At 37.4% G+C, this 27,243-nt stretch overlaps 6 protein-coding genes across 14 annotated transcripts; 1 reads left to right on the plus strand and 5 right to left on the minus strand.

The window, feature by feature from the left end:
* Window positions 1–3,454: 3,454 nt before the first annotated feature.
* LOC121780185 lies at window positions 3,455–6,083 on the minus strand. Its single transcript, XM_042177706.1, has 2 exons — window positions 5,556–6,083; window positions 3,455–4,282 (listed from the first exon to the last, which is right to left on the minus strand). The coding sequence occupies exons 1-2, from the start codon at window positions 5,673–5,675 to the stop codon at window positions 3,455–3,457; spliced, it is 948 nt and encodes a 315-aa protein (XP_042033640.1). The 5' UTR covers window positions 5,676–6,083.
* A 3,533-nt stretch (window positions 6,084–9,616) lies between these two features.
* LOC121767237 lies at window positions 9,617–11,134 on the plus strand. Of its 4 annotated transcripts, none has more exons than XM_042163474.1 (2): window positions 9,617–9,958; window positions 10,108–11,134. In XM_042163474.1, the coding sequence occupies exon 2, from the start codon at window positions 10,138–10,140 to the stop codon at window positions 11,020–11,022; it is 885 nt and encodes a 294-aa protein (XP_042019408.1). In that variant the 5' UTR covers window positions 9,617–9,958; window positions 10,108–10,137; the 3' UTR covers window positions 11,023–11,134. The 4 variants fall into 4 exon arrangements, with proteins under 4 accessions (XP_042019408.1, XP_042019401.1, XP_042019414.1 ...); XM_042163467.1 differs by having other exon boundaries at window positions 10,112–11,134; XM_042163480.1 differs by having other exon boundaries at window positions 9,617–9,954.
* A 2,599-nt stretch (window positions 11,135–13,733) lies between these two features.
* On the minus strand, window positions 13,734–15,872 carry LOC121767261 (COMPASS-like H3K4 histone methylase component WDR5B). The gene is made up of 2 exons (XM_042163500.1): window positions 15,150–15,872; window positions 13,734–14,287 (listed from the first exon to the last, which is right to left on the minus strand). Exons 1-2 carry the CDS (start codon window positions 15,795–15,797, stop codon window positions 13,997–13,999), a joined length of 939 nt encoding a protein of 312 aa, XP_042019434.1. The 5' UTR covers window positions 15,798–15,872; the 3' UTR covers window positions 13,734–13,996.
* A 385-nt stretch (window positions 15,873–16,257) lies between these two features.
* LOC121780193 lies at window positions 16,258–17,563 on the minus strand. The gene is made up of 2 exons (XM_042177719.1): window positions 16,939–17,563; window positions 16,258–16,427 (listed from the first exon to the last, which is right to left on the minus strand). Exons 1-2 carry the CDS (start codon window positions 17,561–17,563, stop codon window positions 16,258–16,260), a joined length of 795 nt encoding a protein of 264 aa, XP_042033653.1.
* Window positions 17,564–18,573: 1,010 nt separating this feature from the next.
* Window positions 18,574–20,302, minus strand: LOC121767269 (40S ribosomal protein S24-1). The gene is made up of 6 exons (XM_042163511.1): window positions 20,184–20,302; window positions 19,974–20,049; window positions 19,843–19,884; window positions 19,265–19,435; window positions 18,900–18,986; window positions 18,574–18,825 (listed from the first exon to the last, which is right to left on the minus strand). The coding sequence occupies exons 2-6, from the start codon at window positions 20,043–20,045 to the stop codon at window positions 18,784–18,786; spliced, it is 414 nt and encodes a 137-aa protein (XP_042019445.1). The 5' UTR covers window positions 20,046–20,049; window positions 20,184–20,302; the 3' UTR covers window positions 18,574–18,783.
* Window positions 20,303–22,244: 1,942 nt separating this feature from the next.
* On the minus strand, window positions 22,245–26,323 carry LOC121767279 (F-box protein SKIP17-like). 6 transcript variants are annotated; one of them, XR_006043059.1, is made up of 13 exons: window positions 25,884–26,319; window positions 25,136–25,311; window positions 24,520–24,717; window positions 24,320–24,430; window positions 24,008–24,093; window positions 23,812–23,933; window positions 23,657–23,721; window positions 23,486–23,558; window positions 23,345–23,407; window positions 23,189–23,253; window positions 23,038–23,112; window positions 22,698–22,940; window positions 22,245–22,550 (listed from the first exon to the last, which is right to left on the minus strand). XR_006043059.1 is itself a non-coding variant. In XM_042163522.1 (12 exons), the coding sequence occupies exons 1-12, from the start codon at window positions 26,217–26,219 to the stop codon at window positions 22,754–22,756; spliced, it is 1,557 nt and encodes a 518-aa protein (XP_042019456.1). In that variant the 5' UTR covers window positions 26,220–26,319; the 3' UTR covers window positions 22,245–22,753. The 6 variants fall into 6 exon arrangements, 4 of the variants coding, with proteins under 4 accessions (XP_042019456.1, XP_042019469.1, XP_042019477.1 ...); XR_006043060.1 differs by having other exon boundaries at window positions 22,672–22,940; XM_042163522.1 differs by having other exon boundaries at window positions 22,245–22,940.
* Window positions 26,324–27,243: the final 920 nt, after the last annotated feature.

Here is a 27,243-nt window from a genome sequence, read left to right on the forward strand (position 1 = left end):
TTGGTCTCAGTAGCTTGAGTAAATATAGATGCTGTCTCTAATACCCTGTTTCATTCATCACTTGGTGGAACCTCTATCTTATGCATATATTCGACGAGTCCTGATTTACATGCCTAGATTTTTTAACCTACACATGTCCGTACGTTGTTCCATTGTCTGTCACTGGTGGTTGTGTTCTGTGGTGTTTTTAGGCTTTATATTGTGTGTACGGCTGTGGTAGATTTTACGCATAGAGAATCGACAAACTTGTATAATTGGACTTTCAGAGTTGCTCTAAATATTTATGTTATCCTTTTTTGCCGTTCTAATATCTGAGGTGACCTAACTTTTTGAAGCTTACTAGTCAAATCTCATAGGTACTTTGCTTGTTTTGTAGTATCTTTTACAACATGGTTGTTGACAATTAATTTTGAATATGTGAATGATGTCGGTCTTGAATGTTTTTTTTTTTTAAATGCCCTTTGTGGGCGGGGGGTTAGGCAGACCCCCAACCCGTAAATAAAATCAAAATGTAGTGAAAAGGGTGGAATGCATATATTTCCACTCATTTTCTTCACCGGGCCTGTTGCTTGATTTGGTATGCTAGTTTGCTTGGGCTTGTTGCTTGATTTGGTGATACATATATTGGTTGGATTTCTCGTTTTTAGTGTTTTTGGTGGGAGGCTTTTTTTGATTCGTAGTGGTTGTTTTTATTTTAGTCTTGCCAGTTTTGGCTTGAGCGACTATGTTTCTTGGGTAGGAATATAAGAATAAAATATAGTACATCCACCACTTATTTGATAGTAATAAGTTTATTAATATTATATTGATAAAATATTTCAAAACATAGAGTATTATCATGTGAGATGTTGATTTACTATTTGTGCAATATAGGATAGAGATTTATCATACCGTGGTGATGGACCTGATAGTGACTTGCAAAATTATTTAATGTGTATGGGGAATTATTTGTTTATTTTACAAGTATGATCATTTTAGGTCCCATTTTGGTAGTCAAGTTGAGAATTGCCATATTAGATAATTACACACTCCTCCCTCCGTCCCACTCAAGATAGCCACATTCTTGAGTGGCACGGAATTTTAGGAAGTGCTGTTAGGTGGAATAAAATAGAGAGGAAAAATGTGGTTGAATATTTTAATGAGGAGAGAGGAGAGATGAGGTTATTTTCAAAATTGAAAAGTGGTCATTTTGATTGGGACAAACAAAAAGGGAAAGGTGACTATCTTGAATGGGACGGAGGGAGTACTTTATAGTTTTATGTGAATTAGATGACATGAGTGAGTGTTTTAGTATATTAGATAAATAAAATAAAGTAGAGAGGAAAAATGTAGTTGAATATTTTAATGAGGAGAGATGAGAGATGATGTTATTTTCAAAATTGGAAAGTGGTCATCTTGATTGGGACAAACAAAAAAGGAAAGGTATCCATCTTGAATGGGACGGATGGAGTACTTTATAGTTTTATGCGAATTAGATGACATGAGTGAGTGTTTTAGTATATTAGATAAATAAAATACTAAAATTTTAATTATGTGTTTGGTATAATATCATGTATTTAAATTTGAATTATAATTAGATAAAAATATCATGAGTAAAAGCATTAGCAGTGGTGACCGATCGCAAGGGCCGAGCGATCGGCCACCACATAGGCCCTCAAAGGTCACCATTGTGGAGAGAAGGCCTATCTCCATGCACCATCACCTCCGCCTCAGAGCCGCTGCATCGGCTGAGCCGATGCTCATATCGGCCCTGCGATGGGCCTCCGTTGCGGGGGCTCGGACCGATGATGGAGCCGATATCCCCTTTTTTTAAAAAAAATTTAATTCAACTTTTAATACAGTATATATACATCATTCCCCATCAATACATTCACCCCTTTCCAGTCTCAATTTCAATTTTACTTCTCTCCACGGTGATATGAACTTCTGTTGTTTTTTTTATGTCTTATCTATCTTTATTTCAATTTTATGCTTAGTGAGTTCATTTAACATATCAAAACATGGAAAAACAAAGCAGCCCGAAAAGATAACACGGATCAAGAGATAATATAACTTGCAATACCAAATAACAGACAAAATCACGATAAATACCTTTATCCCATCGATGCATAAATACCGAACATACCCGTAATATATTACTCAAAAACCAGCTACATAGCCCTTGACCGATTTCTAGTCCCAAAAGGAGTATTGTGTTATGATAATTGGTATGTATATAACTATAATGGTAGGAGGCCCCTAACCCCTTACACAGCTATAGAGTTGGGCATTTCCAAAATTGCATGGTACTACCAAAGAAGAGTAGTGAAGAGTATCTTTCAAGGAAGGCTACAGAAATAAATAGCACATGGCATGTTAATGTCTAAATGAATTTGGCTACTCATTAAGGACATGTGAGGTGGTAGGCTTGAAAATACATGTTGCCAATCTTCTATATTTAATTTCATTTGGAAATTGTTGGATGCTCAGGCAAACTAATTATCCCATTCTTCATCATTCTAGCTGTTAAGGGCAATGATTAGGTACAATGTCCTTTCAATTTGGAGTACTTATTTATTATATTCCATATAATATTTTATTATTTTTTATATTTTGTCGTTCAATCTTTATGTAGTTACATTGTATTGATATGACATCGATATGACATAATATAATGGACCATAACGTTAAAAATTTATTCAATACGAACACAACGAGATTTGTACAAGTGCACGACACTAAAATACCAGCCCAAGTTCCAAAACAAGGAACGTGAAACTATAAATGTTGGTACACAAAGTGCTTCTTCGACTCAGAAAAAAAGAGAAAAACTTTAATAGGTGTAAATAATTACAAAGAAAAGAGTGAATTCGAATATTTTGGTTTGAGAAGGCATCAAGTTCTAGTCATCATCAGCATGTAAAAGGAGTAATTTGTAATGCTTAGGAATGAAGGGTTTTTAATACAAGATAGTCACATTTGTTGGAAAATTTATTACAATCTCATAATTGGAAATGAAATGTGTTGTTGTCGGGTTGTACCATGAATTTAGGTACAAGAAAGTTGAGGCACAAAAACATCAACAATGTATTCTCCTCATTTCAAATGATGCTATTCATTTCCATCCAATTAATATTTTATTTTTTGGTCTTTATTTTCGAAATCTGAATAATTCCATTCATTATACTATGTTAGGATCTTCACTTTGGGAGTTATTCGAAAGACTATCAATTATTATGCACGATATTTTATTTATTGAGCTAAAAGTGTGACTACACATCAGTGGCGGATCCAGGATTTGTCATCTAAGAGGCCACTGATCCAGGATTTGTCATCTAAGAGTACGAGTCGTATGATAAATAATTACATAACACTTAAAAAAATAGAAAATAACGGTAAAATAATATTTGAAATATTATTCAATTTTGAACTCGTGTATTTTAAAATAAAATAAACCAAAAACTAAACATAACATCTAATTTATTTTTCTACGAGTCTTCATTTCCTCAAAGCGATGTGATATATCATCATCAGAGACTTGTAGAAACATTTCTTTCTCAATGAAAGTCACCAAACAATCATTCAAATGTTTATCACCAATTCTATTTCGCAATTTATTCTTCACAAACGCCATTCCAGAATTTACAATCAAAATCAACTTGATAAGCAAAAAGACAAAGGGGTAAGCCACATCCCTCTTTGTTTCAACAAGCTTCATTGAAAGAGAACTAAGATCTTGCAAATTCTGAAAGTCATTATCTCTTCTCATATCCTCCATGAATATATCAAGTTGACAATCAAGAGACCTCAAATCAATACTTGAAAAATCAGAAGGATAAAATGTTGCAAGTTTGAGTACACTTTCTTTGTCAGAAGAAGAGAAGCCATCTCTAGGACTAAAGCAAGCCATGCATCTGATCAACTCCATATTGACTTCATCAAATCGATTGTCAAATTCTTGAAGTAATAAATCAATTACCTCTATAAACACATCAATGCGAAAATGATGACGATAGGAAACTTGTTGAACAAAACGCTTTGATCTTCCATGAGGCACATAACAAGCTTTCAAATCTGGAACAACAATGCCATGATTATTGCAAAATGAGATTACCTTGTTCAAGTGAGCCACACTAACATTTGAAGGAGTCACGGTAACAATGGGAGGAGCCAGAGACGCACTAGCATTTGAAGGAGACGCATTATCATTTGGAGCCGAAGAACTTGAACTATCATGAGATTTCATTCTTTTGAACATATTTCGAAGATCAGATTGTTTCTTCATTCTTTTTAATTCTACTTTCTGCAAAAATATTAAAAATATACAAACTTATATCTAGCTAGAAAGTAGAAAGGGTATTTTGCAGCTTATAGATAACTCAAACTATATAAAAGTACAAAACTCATGCTTTCACAATTCCCAACTATAAGTCTACGGCTACACACTACTAAAAAAATGAGTTGTTCTCACACTTACAATATGACACTTCATAAAAGATGTCAATATATATATCCAATCATCACACCAACATTTTATGACATTTATAATATTCATTATTGCTGCATTTTAAATAAATGTCAAAAGAGGATTTACTTAATGACATTTCCATTACGTGTCTTATGATTATAATGCTAAATATTAAGCCTAAATTAAGATATAAATTTAAATAGAAAATAAAATTGATATATTGACTAATAATATCACGTATCCATTCTTTGTATGATTCTCAATTTGCACTTGAGTCCTTTTCTCTCAATTGAAAGAATGGGCCCAAATTAAAAAAAAACATGGAACTCCTCCCTTCCATCAGTTTCGGCCCCTCCCCCAAATCACCCCTTACTTCCACAATTCACCACAAACCCTAGATTGGAGGCTTCTCCAATCCCGAGCCGTCGTCTCCGGCGAATCAACGCCAACCGCCCATCGATCTCTTGCCCTATCCGCTTCAACACAGGAAGGCAGGGGCCTAACTTGCTGAGGCAGCGACGCTCCTCTTCCTTTCGCGGCGGAGTCACGGATGGGGCTGAGGCGTCACTTCGGAGGTCGTGACCTCGCCGCCTCTTCCTCTACTGCCGGTGCATCAGCCGCTTCAGGGATAGCTTACGGCGCCTGGTTGAAGTCTACCCGTGTTATTCCCCTTCGGCTAGACTCGGTACTGCCCCAACCCGCCTTCGTCCTGGCTTGCCGTCGCCTTCGTCGAGCAAAAGCTAAGTCTCTATCCTTTCCCTCTCGTCTTATTTATTCAAGCACAGATAGGTAAATTTTTGGAGGATTTAAGTGAGTCTTGCTCGATTGTTTTGCTGAGTAGTTAAATTTGGTGATGTTGTGATGTTATGCTCTGATTGTATATGTGACTTGAAGCTTAAGTTTTGTTCATTCACACATTTGGGTATAAGGCAGATTAGCTACATTGTCTTGGGGAAAGGTCTGAATTTGCCTAATGTTCCATTTGAAATTAGAGGCAGCATGCTTGGTGATGGTGATGTTGCTATCTGTGATGTTCTACTGTTAGCATCTGCTATTAGCTATCTAGTGCCTTATGCTATATGATGCTAGTGTGATTTTGAGGATTTACCTCTTGTGACTGATGAGTGAGGCTGCTCCTTACTCCTGCTCGATCCTTCGCAATCCCCAACCTTTGTCTTGCTGAACGTATTTGTGTGGTGTGTGGGGGTGGAACCGAGAGGTTCAGCATGTGTATATATACACATTTCTTGTAACTGAAAGCTGCAAAACTGAGTGTTGGCTGGAAAAAAGACTCCACAAGCTATGCAGCTGGCTGCGTTACTCTGCAGCTCTGCAGAGCATGTACTCTGAGTTTCTTTGGCTTCTTTCCCAACTGATTTTGGGGCTTATGGTGGTGTACTCGTGGTTTTACTAGAGTTACTGAGTCCTAGCTATGTCCTACACCCTGTAACTGTTTTTGGCTTATTGTGGGATCTAGTACCGATCTCATTTATGAATTTTCGTCCCTTGTTGGAGGTGCGCTCAGGAGCAGGTATTGGGTGGCTGATTTCTGGACCATAGCAGGTCTAAATGGAGGTGGTACGGGCTTCTCATTGATGGAGTGAAAGGCTGGTTGGAATTTGCTTCTTTAGCTCAAGCAATTTCTCCATGTTTCAAAAGGTATTGTCTACCCTTTCCCCCTTTGGTGAGAGCTGCCAACTCCCTTCCTCTTATGCACATTTTCATCTAATTGGTCTGCATCCTGAGTAGGACCGAGAGGCTGGCTCCACGTGGTTCATCCCCTAATCTCCCAGCCCGTCGGACCCCTCCTGATCTGGGCTGAGACTGCTCGCGCTGAGGGCTGAGGAAGTTCTCTAGGAACTCTCGGTTGTAGTATCTCGGTTGTAGTAGTTCACTTTGAACTCTCCTTTGTTCTTTTCTCTTTTCTTTGTTTCAACACATGTATTATTAACTAGTTGTCAAATCTCGTTTCATGCATTATCATCGTCGAAGATTGTAATTTATTAGTGTGAAATTCTGGAAATTATATTTGTACTCTTTTTCAAGAAATAAAAATACTCATTCATTCTTTAATAAAATTCTAGTATTTTATTTCATGATTCTCGAGAATCTAAGTCTCGGCTATTACAATAATATAAATTCTACAAAAATGTAGGTGAAAAAATAAATAAAATAAAATGTAGGGTAAATTGTAATAATAAAAATTTATGGGGTATTTTGTAAATTTTCGTCCAAAAGTTAATGTAGTTTAAGAAATTATATTGTGGCATTTTCAAGTGACATTACACATTATGTTTCATGGCACCTTTGGAGTGTAATAAAGAAGGATTTATCTTCACACTTTGCTTGTTATCACACTTTTTTTCCTCACATGTGCAATAAGTGCCATTACACCTAAAGTGTCAAGATAATAGTTTTCTAGTTGCATTTATACGTGTCACAATATGTGAATTTTCTAGTAGTGACAACTATAACTAGAATGATAAATTAAACAAACATTAAATTAAAGTTTTAACAACATAGCAGATTAGCGGCACTGCAATAAAGCTTTTAATATTCATAGAAATCAAGAAACAAACCTGGAGGCTCTGAGGCTGGATGGCTGGATTGAATGTTCTGCAGTTGACGGAGTGCCGAGCACGACTCTGCTCCTGCAGGCTGCTGATCACCGGATGAGAAGGGAAGGTGGAGGATTGCAGACTAGAGACTTGGTCTGGCAATTGACGGAATGAGGTTTTTTTATAGATTTTAATTAGGGTTTAATTTTTTAATTTAAATTTTATCTCAAACCTTATATTCTGATTTATTTCCTTAGATTTAGATGAATCTTCCTTCAATATTCATAGCTATCTTTTGGAAATTTTTGTAAAATACATTATTAATAAATTATATATAATACTAGTAGTAAAAAAATTTGGGGTACCACCGTCCCCCTTGTCTTGAATTCCCTCCGCCACTGCTACACATGACGTCGATATTTTTTACTCGGTTAATATTGAGCATGACAAGTCTAAAAAACATCGAAAATATGCTTTGCAATTTATATGTGAAAAATGGTGATATTATTAAGATGTTTAAAAAATCATCTTAAATTTGCAAAATGTGTCAAAATTTTGTAATATTAATCGGCACTTTAACTGTTTATTTTCTTAGAGCATTCACAACCGTGCTCTTGCGGACGAGCACGGTTGTGGACCCGGCGCCACTATTCCTGCCTGCTCTTTGGCAAGAGCACAACAACCACAGCTGTGCTCTTCCGCAAGGACGAGCACAATTCAATTTAAAATTCAATTAAAAAAAAACATTTCCATAATATTAAAATTCATTAAAAAACACAATAAATATTACAAATTACAAATAAAATAAAAAAGACATGATTAAAATCCTAAAAATTAAAAATTACATAATTAAAACACTAAAAATTAAAAATTACATAATTAAACTCCTAAGAATTAAAAATTACATAATTAAACTCCTAAAAATTAAAAATTACATAATTATTGGCTAATATTACCCGTGGAAGACTACTGATCCGGCGGCACTAACCCCAATTGTTTTTGGAGACCCAATATCATAGCCATTGAACTTGCCAATTTCATCGTTGGCTCGGCCGATGGCGTTGCGCACCATACTCTCGTTGCGCTCGATCGTTCCCGGCGGCCGGTTTTCATTGTACCGGCGAGCGACGCACCACCAAAAGTGCTGGTCAGATTGGTTCGTGCCAACCACCGCATCTTTGGCGATTTCCAAGTACGCATTGAACAATTTATCCATCTCCGTCGGAGTGTACGGTGTGCGGACACCGCGAGTAGGAGGAGTCAGAGTTTGGGAGGGGGCGGTCGGCCTAGGCTCCGGTGTCCACCCGTATCGCCCTTCGGAGGCACCTTGATCGTCGATTGGGTATGGCCGGTAGCCACCCGGAACGCCCGAACTTTGGATTTGAGGAGGGGGCCGAATATTCCGTTTCCGGACTAGGAAACGGTTGTGAACTGAACCATTCGGGGTTCCAACCGTGAGAGGGCGGGTGGTCATCGCCTTGGCCGGACATTGTTATGTTGTAGGGTGGAAGAAAGATTGAGAATGGATATGAGAGAATGGATATGAGAATGGATATGAGAGAATAAATATGAGAATTGTGTAGTTTGATGTGAATTTTTTGGTGTGAAAGTGGGGGTATTTATAGATGAAAGTGTGTATTTTTGGGGGGGGGGAATTTAAAAAGTGGTAAAAAACGGTAATAAACGGATATATTTTTTTGGGAAGTGATTTTTTTTTTTTAATCGGTTTTTTAATTAAAAACCGATTTTTAATAATATATATATATTCAAAGGCAACGGCTATGCCGTTGCCCAATCGCCGTTCGCCACGTGTCCTGCTCACTGGCACGGCGCTGCTCGATGCATCGTGCAGCGGCGGCGAGCCTCGTCCTTGCCAGCAGCGCGGACGGACGCGGGGCCCGGCGCCACCGTTGTGCATGCTCTTAAGTTCGTATGTCACTTGTTTCCATATGTCACGATAAATATATAAATCGACTTAGAATGTGACAATACTATATGGTGTAACATTGAAGCTGTAAGAGAGGGATATCACCCAAATTGGTGGGACAGTTGATAAAATTAATTATTGATGTGAATTGTCATATCTATTCAAATTTTGCAAAAATGAATGAAATAAAATATCTACAGTACATTTTGGTTCTTAATCTAGTTTTTAGGTTAGAGTTGGATGTACCATTTTTGGAACATCATTTTCCAACTTACTTTAGTGTCAAAATAGACCCCTAACCTATTTTTTTAGGCATCTATATCTTTCATAACCCCCCCCCCCCCCTAATTTTCTAATAGGAAATATTAAAAAATCTTCTCAATATATATAACTCAAAAAGAGGACCCCCACCTCCCTCACATACTACAATTAATTTTCCAATTTCTTATCATTGTATTAATAAAGTTAAAATATGTTAGGTGATGGAAATGGGACATGGTTAGAACTTTATTAAATAAAACCTACTTTGATTTAAGTGGATTTGCACTTCTTTAATAAACCTTAGTTGGGTTCATAAATATTAATGTAACATTTCGATCAACCCCATAAATTTTTTTACAAAGAAATTGAATCTTGGCTATAAATACTAATGTAACATTTCAACCAACTTACTAAAAAGATTGAATCTTTGCTTGTGGTAAAAGATTCAAGTTATGATTCACTGGCATGCCAGTGCCAAGGATTATGCTGTTTCTTCCTTAATTATTTCTTGTAATGAATTTTTGTCTTATTTTATCCATCACCATTATTTGATTTTATCCAAAATTGAAATATCTTCTATAAAAGTGACACATATAAATACAGCTAAGATCACATTGTTGAAGCTGAATCTTCCTCTCCTTTTTTGATCCTGCAAGAATCAACAAAGAAACCAGATAAAAATCCAATCTTTTTCTTCTATGATGCCAAATCAACTCAAGAATCACACATAGTTTGATGCTCTTGAAACACCATCTCATCTTGTAGGTTTGATTCTCTCCTTCTCTTTAATCTCTCAAGAGATAAGATTATTTGGAAGATCAATCAAACCATATAATTGATTTCATCTATCCATCTATAGCAAAGATTTGATTTTTATTATTTCAAGATTCATCATTTTCCCCTCTCATAAATAGCCAGGATCAAGAGGGCTTCAATCACATGGTATGATGAAGGATTTCCCATCTTGCTTTGGTGAAAATGGAGTTCAAGTTGCAGATTCATCACCCTCAACAACCACAACCAGAGCTCAAAATCTTGTGTCATGCATCTACCACTACCACTCCCACTCCTTCTCTGGCTTCATCACAGTCACATGGATCAAGAATCTCATGGCACAGGCGCTGAGCATCGCGGTCGAGAGCTCGGCCAACGACAGCCTAGGGAGAGTGGACATCAGGCCATGGCTCTTCTCCAAGAGAAAAGGGTCCAAGAAAATGGTGGTGGACACCACAAAGGTAGACATCTACTGGGACTTATCCTCAGCCAGATTCGGGTCGAGCCCCGAGCCCTTAGAGGGGTTCTACCTAGCCATAGCACTAAACCAAGAACTCTCCCTACTTCTTGGAGATTTGAAGAGTGAAGCCTACAACAAGATTGATCATCATCCATCACCATTTGCATCAAAGGCCAGTTTTCTTGCTAGGAAAGAGCACATTTTTGGGAAGAGATTGTACCATTCGAAGGCGCAGTTTTGTGCTAAGGGGCGCTTGCACGATATACGAATCGAGTTTGATCCGAATGAGAGATTTGGGAAGTGTTTGACTGTGTTTGTGGATAGGAAGGCAGTGTTGCAAGTGACTCACCTTCAATGGAAGTTTAGGGGAAACCAGGCTATCTTTGTGGATGGAGTTTGTGTGGAGGTGTTTTGGGATGTTCATGGCTGGCTCTTCGATAGCGTCGCTGGCAGCGCCATCTTCTTGTTTAGGACGCAGGCGCAGGCGCAGGCGCAGGCGGGGGCGCCATCGTCCGAGGATTGGCAAAGATGGAAAGTCACACCTTCACATAGTCTTGGTTTTTCACTTGTGTTGTGTGCTTGGAAGAGTGAATAGTGTAGCATGGTATTGAGTTTTAGTCTTGGTGTTTGGTTTTTTGTTATGTGTGGGGTTTTTGTACATTATGATATCATTACAGATATGAAGATACCATTTGTTTTTCCCTTTATAGCATGATAGTACCTGAGCAAAACATGGCATTTTGTTGATTTGAATACTCAACGTCGCTATGAACTCTTGGTTGCTACAAGCCAGTTATCCATGTGGTAACTTTTCTGACAACCTCTAGCTTCAAATTCCGAAGGTCTAAAGGATCGATTTTCGACAATGAGCAATATACACATTTGCACACTCTGAATCGATGCTTGCCATGTTTTACAGAGTCTCGAGTCGAAAACAAGAAAGGTTGAGTGGCATTATGATATCATTATGATATCATAATGATATCATTATGATATCATTACAGATATAAAGATACCATTTGTTTTTCCCTTTATAGCATGATAGTACCTGAGCAAAACAGGGCATTTTGTTGATTTGAATACTCAACGTCGCTATGAACTCTTGGTTGTCATAAGCCAGTTATCCATGTGGTAACTTTTCTGACAACCTCTAGCTTCAAATTCCGAAGGTCTAAAGGATCGATTTTCGACAATGAGCAATATACACATTTGCACACTCTGAATCGATGCTTGCCATGTTTTACAGAGTCTCGAGTCGAAAACAAGAAAGGTTGAGTGGCATTATGATATCATTATGATATCATAATGATATCATTATGATATCATTACAGATATGAAGATACCATTTGTTTTTCCCTTTATAGCATGATAGTACCTGAGCAAAACAGGGCATTTTGTTGATTTGAATACTCAACGTCGCTATGAACTCTTGGTTGCCACAAGCCAGTTATCCATGTGGTAACTTTTCTGACAACCTCTAGCTTCAAATTCCGAAGGTCTAAAGGATCGATTTTCGACAATGAGCAATATACACATTTGCACACTCTGAATCGATGCTTGCCATGTTTTACAGAGTCTCGAGTCGAAAACAAGAAAGGTTGAGTGGCGTAGTACACGGTGCAACTTCATCCGCTTCACAATGTTATTATAGTCTAGTCCGAAGGACAAGTTATTTTAAGTAAAGTAAGGGAACAGAATAATTAAATATTTTAATGAGTAGAAATTGGATGAGATAAAGTAAAGGGGAAAGAATGACCAATTTATTTAGAATATGCACATAAGTTTTGTGTGTTTAAATGATAGGACTCAGAAAGTTAGATAAAATAAATTAATTATTTAATTATTTATTTTAAAAGTAGCAAATGATTATGAAAATAAGTTGTGGACTACCTACATTATTATTATCGGACCTGCAAGGTGATCAATTGCTAATTAGTTAACAATCCAAAACTAAGACCAATTTTTAACCATTAGATTAGGAGATCTAGTGGTTGATATAATGCCAAGTGGATTATATTTTAATTTTAAATAATTATTAAATAAAATTAAAGGGTATTAATGTCAATTCTCTCTTATTAAAATTATCTTAAAACTTTAAATTTACGTAACTCTCTCAATTAAAATTTTTTTTTCGCAAAAAATATATCAAATTAAAGGTAATTTTATAAGGATTCTAACGAGATCTCATTGCATATGTTCCGACGACTTTCGGACGATGAAATTTGATGATTTTTATTTCAGTTTTCATATATGTTGATAAGCAAATTTTTTATCAACAAATACAACAAAATGTAAGATCGTCATTCTGTTAGCATATAAAATCTCAATATAATGCATGTAAAATCTCAATAAATCTGTGTTGATATTTTCGTGTACTTGGGCTGAAATACTCATGTCGTTGTGTTGATATTTGTAATACACTATGTTGATATAAAAATAAACACGAAAATTATGATATGATAACAGAATGACGATCTTACATTTTGTTGATATATTGTCTACTATTTATTGAGATTCATAAGATTTAATCTCATCCACTCATTTTAAAATCTAAGGGTGGAGATTTGGTCATGATTTTGGATTATGATGCTATAAGCAATATAAGAAAACCCTATTGGATCTTAACCTAACGTAGAGAGAAAGAGAGAAGAGAAAAACTGCATTAAATTATTATGAAACGATAAATTGCTCTCTGAATTGCTAACATGACTTCTCCAACGCCATCCATCTCTTACTCTAGACACCAAAAATTGGTAAGCATTTTTTAAAAGGAGTATCTAACACTAAATTGAATGATTAAAGTAGGAGAAAGTTTTATTGGCTTTATGTAATGCTCAAACATTTTTGTCTTGAATTGTAATTTGAAAGTATCCAACTCTCGAGATGCAAGTTTTGCATAATAGATTTAGGTGTATATTGATTGATATTGATAAATCTAAAGAGTTTAGATCGGACAATTCCTGGTATGCTTAAAATTTTTATTGGGGTAAAATTTGCAAAACAATAACTTGTTGATAATAATCTGCAGATATTTGTAGGAAAAATATCTAGTAATCTGGTGTTAAAACATATTCCGAGCTGCAAACATAACATCAAATTTTTGACTATACTAATGAAAATGCTATTCCTGGACTTCAGTTGCAAACAGTGTCAGCAATTTCTTTCTATCACGTTGTTTTATCAATGCAAAATTCAGAAAGCTAAACAGAAGATACATCAAACACCACAAAAAAACATGTTTTGTGGCACTAATAGAGATACTATCACAAAGAAGCTAAAGATGCAACCTCAAAAGCTCGACCGACATCCAAGCAAAGAAAAGAAGCATTATATGATGGAAAGCACTGGCATAGTACAATTCAAATTTAAACCAGTTTCAAAACAAATGCAGAGCATAAACATGGAAGGAGATCCAAATGCTCAGACATATTAACAAATCACCCAACAATAACTACTGATCTACTATTGAGTGTAATCACCATCCAAAGGAATAGAAAACTGATCCTCTAGCCATTTACAGAGAAAAACCACTAACCTGCTAGTGCTTGCTAACTATGTCTCCATATATATTATTGCTGAACCCAAACCCTCACCGTCTTGTCCTTCTCAAGTCCCGCAGATATAATCATATTCACTGTGGGGTGACATGCTACAGAAATAACAGTATCTGTATGGCCTTCGAGTTTCTGGAGCATTTTCCCCTGTAAATTCCATAAGTATACACACTTATCCTCGGAGCCACTGACAATTAACTTTTCGCTGTCGCTGCTGACAGAAAATGTTGGAGTTATGCAGTAGACTCTGTTCGTGTGGCCTGTATATAACCTCATACTCTTCCCAGCTGCGTGGTTCCATAACTTCTGCAATCAAGAAAATTCATATGTTAGAACTAAACTGTACCACCACCACTCGAAATAAACTCTGACAGTGATTAATCCAATTATACCCACCAAAGTGCTATCAACCTATCCAAACACTGGTCATTGTATTCCAAACAAAAGATACTAAAGACCCAAAATTTTAACAATTTCTCTCATTCTAAGCACACATCAAAGTCTAATATGCATAAATAGGCAAACTGTAAATGCTATCTGCCTACATACAAGCAAATTTGATACAGAAAAAAAGCCAAATCATTTCCCCTCTGTTAAGTTCAAATCCTGTAACAAAAGCAAAATTCGGAAGCCCGATTTGTCAATGATCTCCTCAACTCTCATCTAACAAAGTTGATAATGCAAAGCCTAATACTTCCAACTCCATACATAAAAGCTCAATATATTTTCTCTAATATGCATAAATAGGTAAACTGTAAATGCTATCCGCCTACATGTAACAAAGAGGCAAATTTTGGAAGCACAATTTGTCAATTATCTCTTCAACTCACATCTAACACAGCATAATGCAAATCGTAATACTTCCAAATCCATACACGAATCAACAATTAAGCTTTGCAAAAAGTTCAAATCCTGCAACAAAAGCCAGATTTGGAAACAAGAATTTTCAATGATCTCTTCAGCTCACATCTAACACAACTGATAATGCAAATCCTAATACTTCCAAATCCATACACTAATAAAAAATTAAGCTTTGCAAAAATTTCAAAATTTGGAAGCTCGATTTGTCAGTGATCTCTTCAGCTCATACTTAACACAATTGATAACGCAGAGCCTAATACTTCCAATTCCATACACGAATCAACATCGAGGTTACAAAAAAACTTACAAGATTATCATCAAGCGTTGCAACAAGGACAAACTTGCCATTGGGCGAGAACTTGGCAAACGAGACCGCTGGCACCGTGACATCAATCAGCGTCTTCACCCACGCCCCGGTATCCGCATCCCAAACCTTACAGGAGCCGTCATGGCTCCCGGAAACGATCAAATTACCGTCTCTGTTGAAACTGGCGGAGGTGACGGGCATGGTGTGCGCACGGATGACGTGCACCGCCTTGCCCGTCTTGACGTCCCAAACCCTAACGGTGTCGTCGAAGCCCCCGGAGACGAGGAGATTGGACTGCGTGTTGAAATTGACGCAGAAAACCCTGTCGGTGTGGCCGCGGAGGATCTTGACGCACTCGGCGGTGCGGACGAGCCAGATGCGGAGGGTGCGGTCGTCGGAGGCGGAGCAGATGTAGGTGGAGTCGGAGGACCAGGAGAGGTCGCTGACGCCCTCGGAGTGGCCGATTAGGTGGGAGATTTGGGTTAGGGTTTGGGTGGAGTAGACGATTAGGGTTTGATCCAGGGAGGCGGAGGCGAACAGAGAGCCGTCGTTGGAGAATTTCACGCAGGATACGGCGAGGGTGTGGTTGGAGAGTATTTTACGAAGGCGGTAGGGGCGGATCGCCGCCGGTGGCTGGGTGCTGGACATGGCTGCCGCTGCCGGCGTTGCGCCAATTTTTCTCTTTATAACTAAAAAGCTTTATTCGCCGCCATTGTTATGATGTGTTTTTATTTAAGTATATTAATCACAATTATACTCGAAATAATTACACTTTAGCCTCCATAGTTAGAACATCCACAATAGGCCCAGCGGACATCCCAACACACCTCCTGTCACGTCATAGGGATATCCCACATCCCACAGCACTGCCACGTCATAAGGACATCTCACTCCACAATAGCGGACATCCCGACGGACATCCTAAAATTCACAAATTCACAAATTAACAATTACGGAATTAAATTTTCGACACGAATACGAAGACAAAGTGACGATTTTATTTTAAAAAAACATACATAATTAAATAAAAAAATACATATTTAAATTAAAAAATACATAATTAAATACATTGTTCAACGTGCACCCCACCGCGTCCACAACTCTTCAATTATATCATTCTTGAGTCGAATATGGGCTTCTTGTTGGGGCAAGTCGGCAAATGCACTGATCCGATCGGCGTTCCCATGAGGTATCCCCATTCGTATATTGGCGGTGGCCACGCCGTGGCTTGACCGGCGGCATCAGCATCATCATTAGTCCAATCAGTCAGCGTTGGACCTTCATTTTTCGACAATCATGTTGTGCAACATAATACATGCGTACATGACGTCAGCGATGCACTCAGGATACCACATCCGTATTGGAACCTTCATTGCCGCCCATCGAGCTTGTAGCACACCAAATGCCCGCTCCACATCCATGCAGGCCGCCTCCTGTCGGCTCGCAAAGTAGACCTTCTTTTCATCGATTGGACATCTGATCGTCTTCACAAAGACGGGCAAACTAGGGTATATCTCATCCGCCAAATAGTAGCACATATTGTGCTGGTTGCCGTTGGCGACGAAACTGACAGCCGGACCAACTCCCATGCACTGCTCGTTGAAAAGGGGCGACGAATTTAGGACTTTGAGGTCGTTGTTCAACTCGGATACTCCAAAATACGCATACCAAATCCATAGCCGGTAGTCAGCTACAGCTTCGAGGATCATTGTGGGATTTTTGCCTTTGAAACCAGTAGTGTACAACCATTTCCAAGCGGCGGGGCAGTTCTTCCACTCCTAATGCATACAATCTATGCTTCCCAACATTCTCAGAAACCCGTGCTGATTCTCGTGCATATCCATCTGAGTCTGGCAGTCTTCGGGGGTAGCCTTCCGAAGATACCTTTCCCTGTATATCTCAATAACGCCCTGACAAAAGTACATCAGACACTCGCGGGTAGTCGTCTCGCCGATGTGGAGGTACTCGTCGAACATGTCGGTTGCGCCTCCGTATGCTAGCTGCCTGATTGCGGTAGTGCACTTCTGTATAGGCGTGTGACCGGGTCTACCACTCGCATCCTTCCTGAACCTGAAATAATTGTACCGACGCTCTAAAACGTTCACGATACTCATGAATAGCGGCCAGTGCATTCTAAAACGTCGCCGAAAAAAGTTATCCCCAAACCGCGGCTCCTCCGTGAAGTAGTCCTCAAACAACCGGCGATGTGCAGCGACGTGGTCCTGGGGTATAACAGCTCGACGATGGATGATAGGGTGTGGTACCACCGGATGCAGATGCCGCTGCAGGTGCTCTCGTATCCGATAATGTACCTCGTCGGACGTATAAGCCCTCAACCGTGCCGCTATTTGCCGCCTTCTGTCAACAGCATCACCACCATTACCACTCGCACCACTACCACTACCACTAGCCATTTTGGATCTATCGATAGAAACGTAGAGAGAAAGAAGAGAAACTAGTCAATACAAGTGGTGCGAATGAAATGAAGTGCAACGAGCCGTATATATAGAATTTTAAAAAAATCAAAAATTCGGACGTCCGCCCCGACGTCTGTCGTGACGCCGCAATAGCGGACGTCGGGACGGACGTCCGCCGAAACCGACGGACGACCTCTCGTCCATCGCAGACGTCTGCGTCCGTCGTTTTTCATGCAATAGCGGATGTCCGGGACGGACGTCGCGCACGCCGGTTGGACTTCCGTCCCGGCTATTGTGGATGCTAATCTACAGTTTCTTTTCTTCTATTCAATAAAAAAATTAAAGTTAAATTTTAAACGAAATTATATCAAATTAAATTAGCTAGTAGTATATTTTAAAATTCTTAAAATTTGTCTTTTTTTGTCATAAAAATAAATTTGATTGCTTGTAATTGTTTAACTAATGTTATTGTTTTATAATAGTCCAATTTTTGTTGGCTAATAACTCGGTTCTTCTAAATCGAAATGACTCATGAAAATTATGGATATTAGTTTTCTAATAATACTCATAACATTGGTTTTAAGTTTTAACCACCAAAAGTAATCTTAAATTTATAGAATGTAGTCACATAACTCAAATTTTTCGATTTAATCATAAATAGATTTATATACTACTATATTGTATTGTATACCATTAGAAACGTGTTGTCAAAAAGAGTTTCCTACGAAAATCCAAATCCCGATTCATTCCATAAAATCGATACTGGTCGATGAAATTTAATTATACCAAATTTTAGAAAATAAAATTTTTTTCTGTATTTTAAAATTTTAAAACATGAGTTTGTATAAATCATAAATATTTTACTAGTATTTTGATTACATTCAAAAAGGAATTACGAGAGTTCTCCCAAGATTGGTTCTTACAAGAAACTCTCCAAATATAAAAGAAAATAAAAAACAAAACTCTTTTTTTTGAAAATTTAAAAACAATGCAGTACTCCGACAGAGTATATAAAAAATTGCATTTCAGCAATGTTTTAATCATAATTACGATACACAACATCTTTAATAATGTTCAAGACTCCAGTAACAATCCAAAAATATTGTGCCAGTTAAACATTAAACGAGTAGCTAAATTAACATTAAGACAAAACAAAATATTCTGTCATAAGAAAATCGTCACAACTCCAAATCCATGAAAGTGAAATATCATAAAACTTATTTTTTCTTGCCAGCCTTAGCAGCATCTCCGGCTTTAGTCTGCAAAAAAAATTACAGCACAATTAGCACACGAAAAGGTACGGCAATTTAGTTGAAGGGATACAATATCACACCTTCTTGACACCACGGATTTTCTTTGCCCTGTTCTTCCTTTCCTTCATCTGCTTCCTTGACTTCTCAATCTTGGTGTCAAGACCATTCTGCAAACAAAAATTCCACACATAAACGATGTATCCGAATAAGGAAAATAACTAGTGTGAAGTTCATGACTGTAGAGGTTATTCAGATAATCTGATGATAACAATGGTGGCCAATTATGGCAGCACAAAAGATTGAACATATAAACTGAACATCTGGCCAAGATTGTAGTCTAATCAGTCAATACTTATTCAGAACATATCATATCATTCATGAACAAAATGCTTGACAAAAGTTTGAACTACACACACAAATAAAGTGAATGAAGTGAGGTTGTTACCCTGATTAGCCTGTACTTAGGCTCGAATTTCTTAGCATTCTCAACAGAATCATAGATCAACCCAAAACCAGTAGATTTGCCACCACCAAAGTGGGTCCTGAACTTGAATACAAAGATGGCATTCGTGTCCTTAACCTCGTACATCCTTGCCAACTTCTCCTTCAACTCGGCCTAAAGCAATTACATATTGAACTAAGTGAATACGAAATTATTTGGGGAAAAGTAAATGAAATTACATTTATACTATCAAAGAAAAACATATCAAATGGCAGAAATACTTAGTTAACAAATCTTATAAATTTGCTCATAAACTACCTAAGCAACTTCAAAGCATTATCGCTATACGTAAAATTTCAATACAGCCCCCTATACATAAACACTAAATTTATTGGGATGAATAACTGTGCCCTAGAATTGAAACATTGCTAAGAACATAGAAATTGACGTACTCCTATAACTTTGATACAGGCAGATCATTTCCCCTAAAAGGTCATATAATCAATTGAAAAAGAAAAGTAAAAAACAGAAGAATACAATAACGTAACATAACAAAACGTATAAATTAAACGAGAACAAACCTTAGAAACATTGGCCCTTCCTGGATGCAATACATCAATGATCTACAACACAATCACAAACAGAAAACAGAGTTTCAAATCAGTGAGCTAAACTGCGACAATCATCATAAAAAAAATCTGGCAATACATACAAATTGCTTCCTGGAGAGGAGACGGTTAGTCATGAACTTCCTGGTCCTGATAGTAACTGCCTTGTCCGCCATTTTGCTGTAACAAAGAGGAAATATTAACCTAATTCACCTCGATTTTTTGATTTCGAACTGAATGGAGAAGACTATCTACGTATTTAACAATGCAATACTAAAAGGAAAATCTGAGCGACAGAGAATTCGAGAGATTACGGTATGGTTGAAGCAGATAGCCGAATGCCGCTGCTGTTGGAAGCTGAGATGCGTGGTTCTCTGCGAGAGCTTTAACCCTAGGGCTTTCTAGTTCATATTTATTGGTTCTGGGCTCAATTGGGCCTAAATAAATGTTTTTTTAAATATTTTATAATGGGCCTTAGATGTAGCCTAATTATAATGTCGTTGGTCACAAACTTTTTGCATTGGAAACCTCATGGTCAAGCAAGAATGGAAGATTGGTCTAGTCTAGTGTAGTGGAGTGTTATAACTTGATTTTATAGTAATTTTAGTTTAATAAATTATTGATGAATTATTCAACCTCAATAATTATACTACTACATCAGTCCCATTTAAGCGGAGTATTTTTATTCTGATATAAAGTTTTATGTACTATTGGTTAAATCGGTTTTATGTGTTAAGTGAAAAAGAAAAAGATAATAAAGTATGAGTGTGGTATTTCATTTTTAGAAATGTGTCATTTTAAGTGGGACTTCGTAAAATAGAAAACGTGTCACTTAAGGGGATTGATTATTTATGCAACAAGTGAATAAACAAGTTAATATAATAATATGTGTAACGACTAGACTTCCTAAACAAGTTAACATGTTTTGTCTTTACGTATACGCTCAAGAGAAACTTTCTAGGTGATCACTCATCCCAAAGAATTGCTCTATACTAAACACGTTTAATTTTGGAGTTCTTATGAGATAAACGTTGGGAAAAAAAGATGTGTTTTGTTAGTATGAGTAGCGTCTATCAAATTTGTTAAGTTTTGGTCAAATAGCATATTCTCAAAATCCATCATTTCTAATGTTTTTTTAGGGTCCGTTCGGTACACGAAATTGGAATTGAATTGGAATTAGAATTCTACGGAATTGAATTTAAATTCAATTCCAAATCCTTTTGTTCGGTAAAAATGATAGGATATTGAATTTATAGAAATTATGCACACACTCACATGAGTGTGTAATATGTGTAGTGTGTGTGCGACAGTGTTTGTTTGTGTGTGAGAGAGAGAGACTATGTGTGTTAATGTTGTGTGTGTATGTGACTGCGTGTGTGTTAATGTGTATGACTGTGTGTGTGTGTGTGTGAATGTGTGTGTTACTCTGTGTGTGTGTGTGACAGTGTGTGTTACTCTGTGTGTGTTTTAGTGTGTGACAGTGTGTGTTACGGTGTGTGACTGTGTGTTTTTGTGTGTGTGTTACTGTGTGTGTGGTGTGTTTATGTAGTGTGTGAAACTGTTTAATTTTAGAATTATTTGAAATTTCATTTTCTACTTTTGACGTGGAATTCAAATTGTGGAATTGAGAGGAATTGGAATTGTAATTCAATTCCAAATCTAAATAATTTGCGGTGCCGAACATCGGATTTGGAATTAAAGGCTCCAATTCCAATTCTACAGCCACAATTTTGTGGCACCGAACGGAGCCTTAGTTTATTCATGAAACTTTTCATATGTAGGACTTGCTTCTTGTTCGTGTCCTATACACTGACGTTCACTCTCTGGGATCGCCGCCGGTGGCTGGGTGGTGGACATGGCTGCCGGTGAAGCATCGGTGTTGCGCCCCATTTTTCTCTTTATAACTAACAGCTTTATTCACTACCATTGTAATGTTGTGTTTTTATTTAAGTAAATTAATACTACTCCTAACTCACAATTATAATTCAAGGAAAAAACTTTTAGTAATTTACAGTCTAAGATATAGTTGCAAATTTTTTTTGATAAAAAGATTCAGTTGCAAATAATAGCAACAATTACGACCTAAGTTACGACCGAATTATGGTGAAATAATAAATGTGGTACAATTTTTCAACTTTTTAAATTATGGAGGGATTTACATATTCGCCAGTTGATTTTACTTTGGTATTTTTTTATTTCGATATTTCTTTATCATGTAAGACAAGCACAAAACATAACCACATGTCCTTTTACTTCGAATTTATTTTCAAAAAGTTATAGTTTTAGTAGTTTTATTAGATCCTTTTTTTGGTTAAATATATTCCAATTTATCAATTATTAATACACCAGTAAATTCCAATTTATAAGCAAAAGACTGAAACCAGTCAAGTAAAAAATAATAGAGATTGAGATAATAAATACTCCTATGATCGTTTCTGCAGGTTCAAATGAAAAACAAAGCTTGAAACCTGAGCAAACTATCAAGACACCTTACGACAATCTGCAGGTCCTCGTAAACAAGAATGTGAGTGTGTATATGCACGCCTGTGAACTATAAAAAAATCACAATCTACGCAGCAGCCGCTGAATTGTGCTCGGAGAATGAATATCCGAGTGTTAATGCAATAAGGATCGCACTGAATTTGCATTGCGTGTAGAAGTATCGACAGGAGTCGGGACACCTGATAGCTTGCAATGAAGTATACGAATTAGAATTCCTCATGACCAGAAACATGGTTTCATTAAATTGAAAAAGCAGCAACATCACGTGGATTAATTTATGCAACAGTTTCATCTCGTGACCTGATGAGTTGATGCGGAGATTGTACCAGTTATACAGCCGGTTCCACTGGACCGAGATGTTGACATCTCTCTCTCTCTCTCTCTATAAATCATCCACCTCATCTGAACTCTCATCATGGACTGGAAACCCGGCATTAGGGTAGTCCTCGTTGCCACTACTGTGGTCGCTATTATAACTGCTCTCCGATGAGGTAGTGAATGCATATTCCCCAGAGGGTGAGTTGGTATCATTGTTGACATCACTGCTGGTCATTGGCTCTTCCACAAAGCTGAGCTTGAGAAACAGGACTTCATATTTGAGTAAACTACTGGAAAAACATCTACTATACGAAGTTCACATGTAACAAGAACAGAGAAATTCGTTACCTTCCTTCGGCAGGAAAATCTGCAAACACCTTTAAATTGGGCCTTTCTTCCAGTAACTCGTGTAAAGACATGAAACTGCATAATTGTTGCGTCACTGTAGTTCGAAGAGATAAAATTCAAAGTTGCAGCAGCAACATATATCAGCATGTACCTTGGAGTGTAACATCTCTGGTACCAGTCATCATCAGATGCAAGCCCCTCTCGATTGGATACATCCTATCAACAGGCAACGAGAATTAATTACTTGGACACAGGAAAAAAATGGAAAAGATTAAGATTTATGACATTGGTGAGATTGGATACTCACAAGGTGCTTAAGAAGCTTGAAACGTCCTGCAAGAATCGCCGAAAGCAACCTGGAAACTTCTGCCTGAATGATACAGCTCAAATTTTGAAAACTATATAAATATACTATTGTCATATTTACTAAAAATACTCAATTCCTTACTTCTCTCAAATGCATACAATCCCGTAAAATCAAAACTTCCAGTAAGCTTCCACCTCCACTGCCACCTAGGTTTCTACAAGCAGAAAGTAAAAAACATGAAGGATGTCATGTGTATGAAGAGGACAAAGGGAAAAAAAAAGGTCCTTCAATATCCAAGGCAACTCCACATACCTAAGAAATTCACCTGTGATGGCATAGGACATTGTAAAGTCAACAAACTTCAAATTACGCAATCCCTGCATGGACAAAGTAGTGGGAGAATACAAACCCTATTCAAAACTAGTGGGAGAAGACAAAAAGGTGAATGAAAGGAAATGGAAGCATACCTTGACAAGAACACGGACTTTAGGGTCATGCAATTTAAACCCTCGAAGTGCTAACGAGGATAAATATGGGCAATTGTTGACTATGTCATTGCATGTTGCTAATTTTAAGCTGTCATCTCTACCTGAAAGGTAAAAATACATGGGCAAAATATCTTTTGACCTGCAAAACGTGGCTGAAGTCTGGACAATTATGCACCTGTTTTCGAAGATTCAAAATATAGACGTCCTATTAGGGGACAGGATCTACTCACAGACTCCAGGGTATGCCGCAGCTCCACATGTCTGCAAAGAAGATGTATACTCATGTCAGAACAACTGTTACCCATATGGGCAAATTAACTTTTGGGTTTCATCCTTAATGCATCATATCTGTATAAATATACTACTCCATAATATTTCATTCACCAATAGGTATGTCTCTCTGAATATGTGCATCGAGAGTTAACAATAAAATAACACGTAGACACCAACTCAGAATTACAAGCAACTAATAGAAATTGACACTCACAAGCCAACAATTTCTAGATCAAGCAAAGAAGGGCAAGCTGATATAGCAGCTCCCAATGCTGAATTGTCCATTCTTTCTATGTTATAAAGGTGTAACTTTTTCAGAAGAGCCCTGAAAAATTGAAGACAGGAAGATAAGTAAAACAGTAAATGGAAAGACCTTTTTATGAAATACTAGAAATATAAAGCAACAAATGTTACCCTGGAGCACCACCATCACTGATCAATGGTGCCAAGCAAGACCTAGTAAGTACAAATGTCTCCTTTCCCTGTCTCGGCCTTTTATCATTCCATGAAAATTCTGTTGTATCTGATGAATTTCTCATAGAATAAATGAGTGCTTGAGACGAACCTAGTGATGCAACAGGTGGGCTAGGGACAATCCCAAGCTTAAGGGACCTACAAACGGTAAGATGGTCAAAGTTTGTGGTGCAGCATTGTGACATGTACTATTAAACATCTGCAGATACCCCTTTCACATAAATGCAGGTTATGAGGATTTGCAAATATTCAAGCATTTCGCAATGGCCAGCCATTTCTAGATAAAGCATCACAAAAAAAGCTAAAAACAAGCATAGCGCTGATGATTCTCAAATCCGTAGTGTGATTTATTACCAAACTTGAAAGCAGATAGATACCAATTCTTGTACTGGAATACTAAACTAAATGCTTTATTGAATCGATCAGGACACATAATCTCAGCCCACACACTAACTGAAGTAAAAAAGAAATATCCAGACATTCTAAGATAGAGCAGACACAGAAACAGCTCTCCCAGGAGCTCATCTAAAGAAAAACTAGTGGTCATAACCCTTACCGCAGTACTTTCCCTGCTCGTTGAATCATTGTGGAAACTACTACGTTATTGACCCTTGGAACAGTCGTGGTTAAGTTAATATTGGCATAGCACAATGGATCAGCAGCACATTTATTGAAGAAGTAGCATGTAGCAGCAGCATGACACACACTCTGTGTATCGAGCAACGAGAATACCTGAACAAAGAGTAAATGCGAAAATCATAAATCATAAATCCTCCACTTATTTTAACTACATAATCATTTAAAAAACCCTAAGTGATAGAAACTTCTTATATGATAAACTCTATCTATTCAGTAAGAAAACAGCATCCGCGCAGGAATACCTAAAATTCAGCTCAATTCAGAAAATTGGTCACTAATAACTCAAGAGAACTTGTGCAATCCAAAACAAATTATTTATACTGATATAATGTTCACGCTCACGCAAACAGTAATGCAACTCAATTGATCAAATAGAAGATCGATCCACCACGATCTCGGTGTAACTAATCGCAGGAAGACCTACAATTCCAGCTCAATGCATAAAATTGGTAACTAAGTACTAACTCAAGTGAACTTGTGCACAGAAAGAATCGGCAACAAATTATTTACATTGCTAGAATGTTGACACTTGCGCAAACAGTAATGCAGCTCAATTGATCAAAAGCTAATAGAAAATCGATCCACCACGATCTCGGCGTAACTAATCGCAATCCAGTAAATTATGAACTACTACATATTACCTAGATCTTCGAGTAAGAAATCACCTTAATAGTGAGATCGGACGGAAGAGCCCAAACGGCGGCGTTGTGCATGGAAGCCAGCCTCCTAGCGGATCGGTTGGCCGCTTCAGTGAGCGCGGAACCGAGACGGAGCGCGCGATCGACGACGTCTTGCTTCTCGGAATCACTGGGGCAGGACTCGACGATGCGACCGACGGCGAGGTCGAGAGCGATCGCGGAGGAATCGCGGAAATGGAGGAGAGACTCCAATAGCGCGTCGAAATGATCGGAATCGGAGGTTGGATTTTCGGTGTGGGTGGGGTAGCAGGGGCGCTTGAGCTTGGGATTGGGAGAGGCGGCGACGGCGTCGTGGCTATCCATGGCGATTTCGAAGGGCGGTGGGGATTCCCGCAAATTTTTAGGAAGCAAATACCCCTAAAAGGTCGATTTTATCAAATGTTAATTTAACAAGCAAAATACAATGGAAGCTTCCTCATTTTAGTTAACTAGGCTAAACAATTTACTAGTATATTATTTTTAAAACAATAGAATATTACTAAAATAGTAGTAGAAATAAATAAATGGAACTGCAATTGGTTTAGTGTTGAGAAAATGAAAATGGATCAGTATTGAGGAGGGCAGCTAAGGCAGATATATTTACTCAGTTGGAAGGCTGTGTTGGCCCAAGAAATAAAAGCCCAATTATATACATTATACAAACCCAAATTCTTCATATTTATAAATTGTAATGTGTTTTTATCACTAGATAAATATCAATGAACATGCTAGAAAAAAAAAGTTTCCATACAAGTTAAGTTTGTAAATATGTACCATTACCTTAAAAAATTTTGAATACATTAAACTTGTTACGATCAATTTCAGCCATACCGATTTTTAGGCGTGTCGTACCAATATCCTATATATTGTACTTTTACGCTCAAATTTTGTTACATCACACTAAAATATCATTATATCAAAATCTTGTTTCACAACGTGGTAGTATATAGTATTTGGTATGGTGTTAAATTTTAAATGTTGTATTGGTGGTATATATCGGTCGCATATGTAGTGTATCGAAAAATTCAATATATAGAGTACTACAAAGTATATTATACTGTAAAATACGATATGCATAGATATATATACCGTTATAAGTATTGATATGTATACCGCTATTGTACTGATATCTTTTAGCCGATATCATACTCTATAGTAAATTATAATACAGAAAATTTTCATATTTTCGATATGTTTTTAATATGATAAAAATATGATATACCAACATTTCGGTATATGTCCCCCTTTGTAAGCCCCATGGTCTATGGTGGAGAATAGGGCTATAAATTTGACCTAAAATTGAAATAATAGCATTATGGCATCCACTTTTGTACCTAGTAGTTGGTGT

Source organism: Salvia splendens, chromosome 2, assembly GCF_004379255.2.
Source record: "Salvia splendens isolate huo1 chromosome 2, SspV2, whole genome shotgun sequence".
NCBI classification, from domain to species: Eukaryota; Viridiplantae; Streptophyta; class Magnoliopsida; order Lamiales; family Lamiaceae; genus Salvia; species Salvia splendens.

What these genes read in the sequence shown, in the direction of transcription:
- LOC121780185 (XM_042177706.1), bottom strand. Translation starts at nt 5,675, where the DNA reads ATGCTGAACCTCTCGGTTCCACCCCCACACACCACACAAATACGTTCA. An exon ending in TCACTCATCAGTCACAAGAG is followed by an intron (nt 4,283 to 5,555) that starts GTAAATCCTCAA and finishes ATATTTTTGCAG; the next exon opens with AAAGTAGAATTAAAAAGAAT.
- LOC121767237 (XM_042163474.1), top strand. Translation starts at nt 10,138, where the DNA reads ATGATGAAGGATTTCCCATCTTGCTTTGGTGAAAATGGAGTTCAAGTT.
- LOC121767261 (XM_042163500.1), bottom strand. Translation starts at nt 15,797, where the DNA reads ATGTCCAGCACCCAGCCACCGGCGGCGATCCGCCCCTACCGCCTTCGT. An exon ending in CAACGCTTGATGATAATCTT is followed by an intron (nt 14,288 to 15,149) that starts GTAAGTTTTTTT and finishes TCTTGATTGCAG; the next exon opens with AAGTTATGGAACCACGCAGC.
- LOC121780193 (XM_042177719.1), bottom strand. Translation starts at nt 17,563, where the DNA reads ATGGCTAGTGGTAGTGGTAGTGGTGCGAGTGGTAATGGTGGTGATGCT. An exon ending in AATGTTGGGAAGCATAGATT is followed by an intron (nt 16,428 to 16,938) that starts GTATGCATTAGG and finishes CGAAAAATGAAG; the next exon opens with GTCCAACGCTGACTGATTGG.
- LOC121767269 (XM_042163511.1), bottom strand. Translation starts at nt 20,045, where the DNA reads ATGGCGGACAAGGCAGTTACTATCAGGACCAGGAAGTTCATGACTAAC. An exon ending in TCCTCTCCAGGAAGCAATTT is followed by an intron (nt 19,885 to 19,973) that starts GTATGTATTGCC and finishes ATTGTGTTGTAG; the next exon opens with ATCATTGATGTATTGCATCC. An exon ending in AAATCCGTGGTGTCAAGAAG is followed by an intron (nt 18,826 to 18,899) that starts GTGTGATATTGT and finishes TTTTTTTTGCAG; the next exon opens with ACTAAAGCCGGAGATGCTGC.
- LOC121767279 (XM_042163522.1), bottom strand. Translation starts at nt 26,219, where the DNA reads ATGGATAGCCACGACGCCGTCGCCGCCTCTCCCAATCCCAAGCTCAAG. An exon ending in CGAGCAGGGAAAGTACTGCG is followed by an intron (nt 24,718 to 25,135) that starts GTAAGGGTTATG and finishes TACCGTTTGTAG; the next exon opens with GTCCCTTAAGCTTGGGATTG. An exon ending in ATTGTATGCATTTGAGAGAA is followed by an intron (nt 23,408 to 23,485) that starts GTAAGGAATTGA and finishes TGTATCATTCAG; the next exon opens with GCAGAAGTTTCCAGGTTGCT.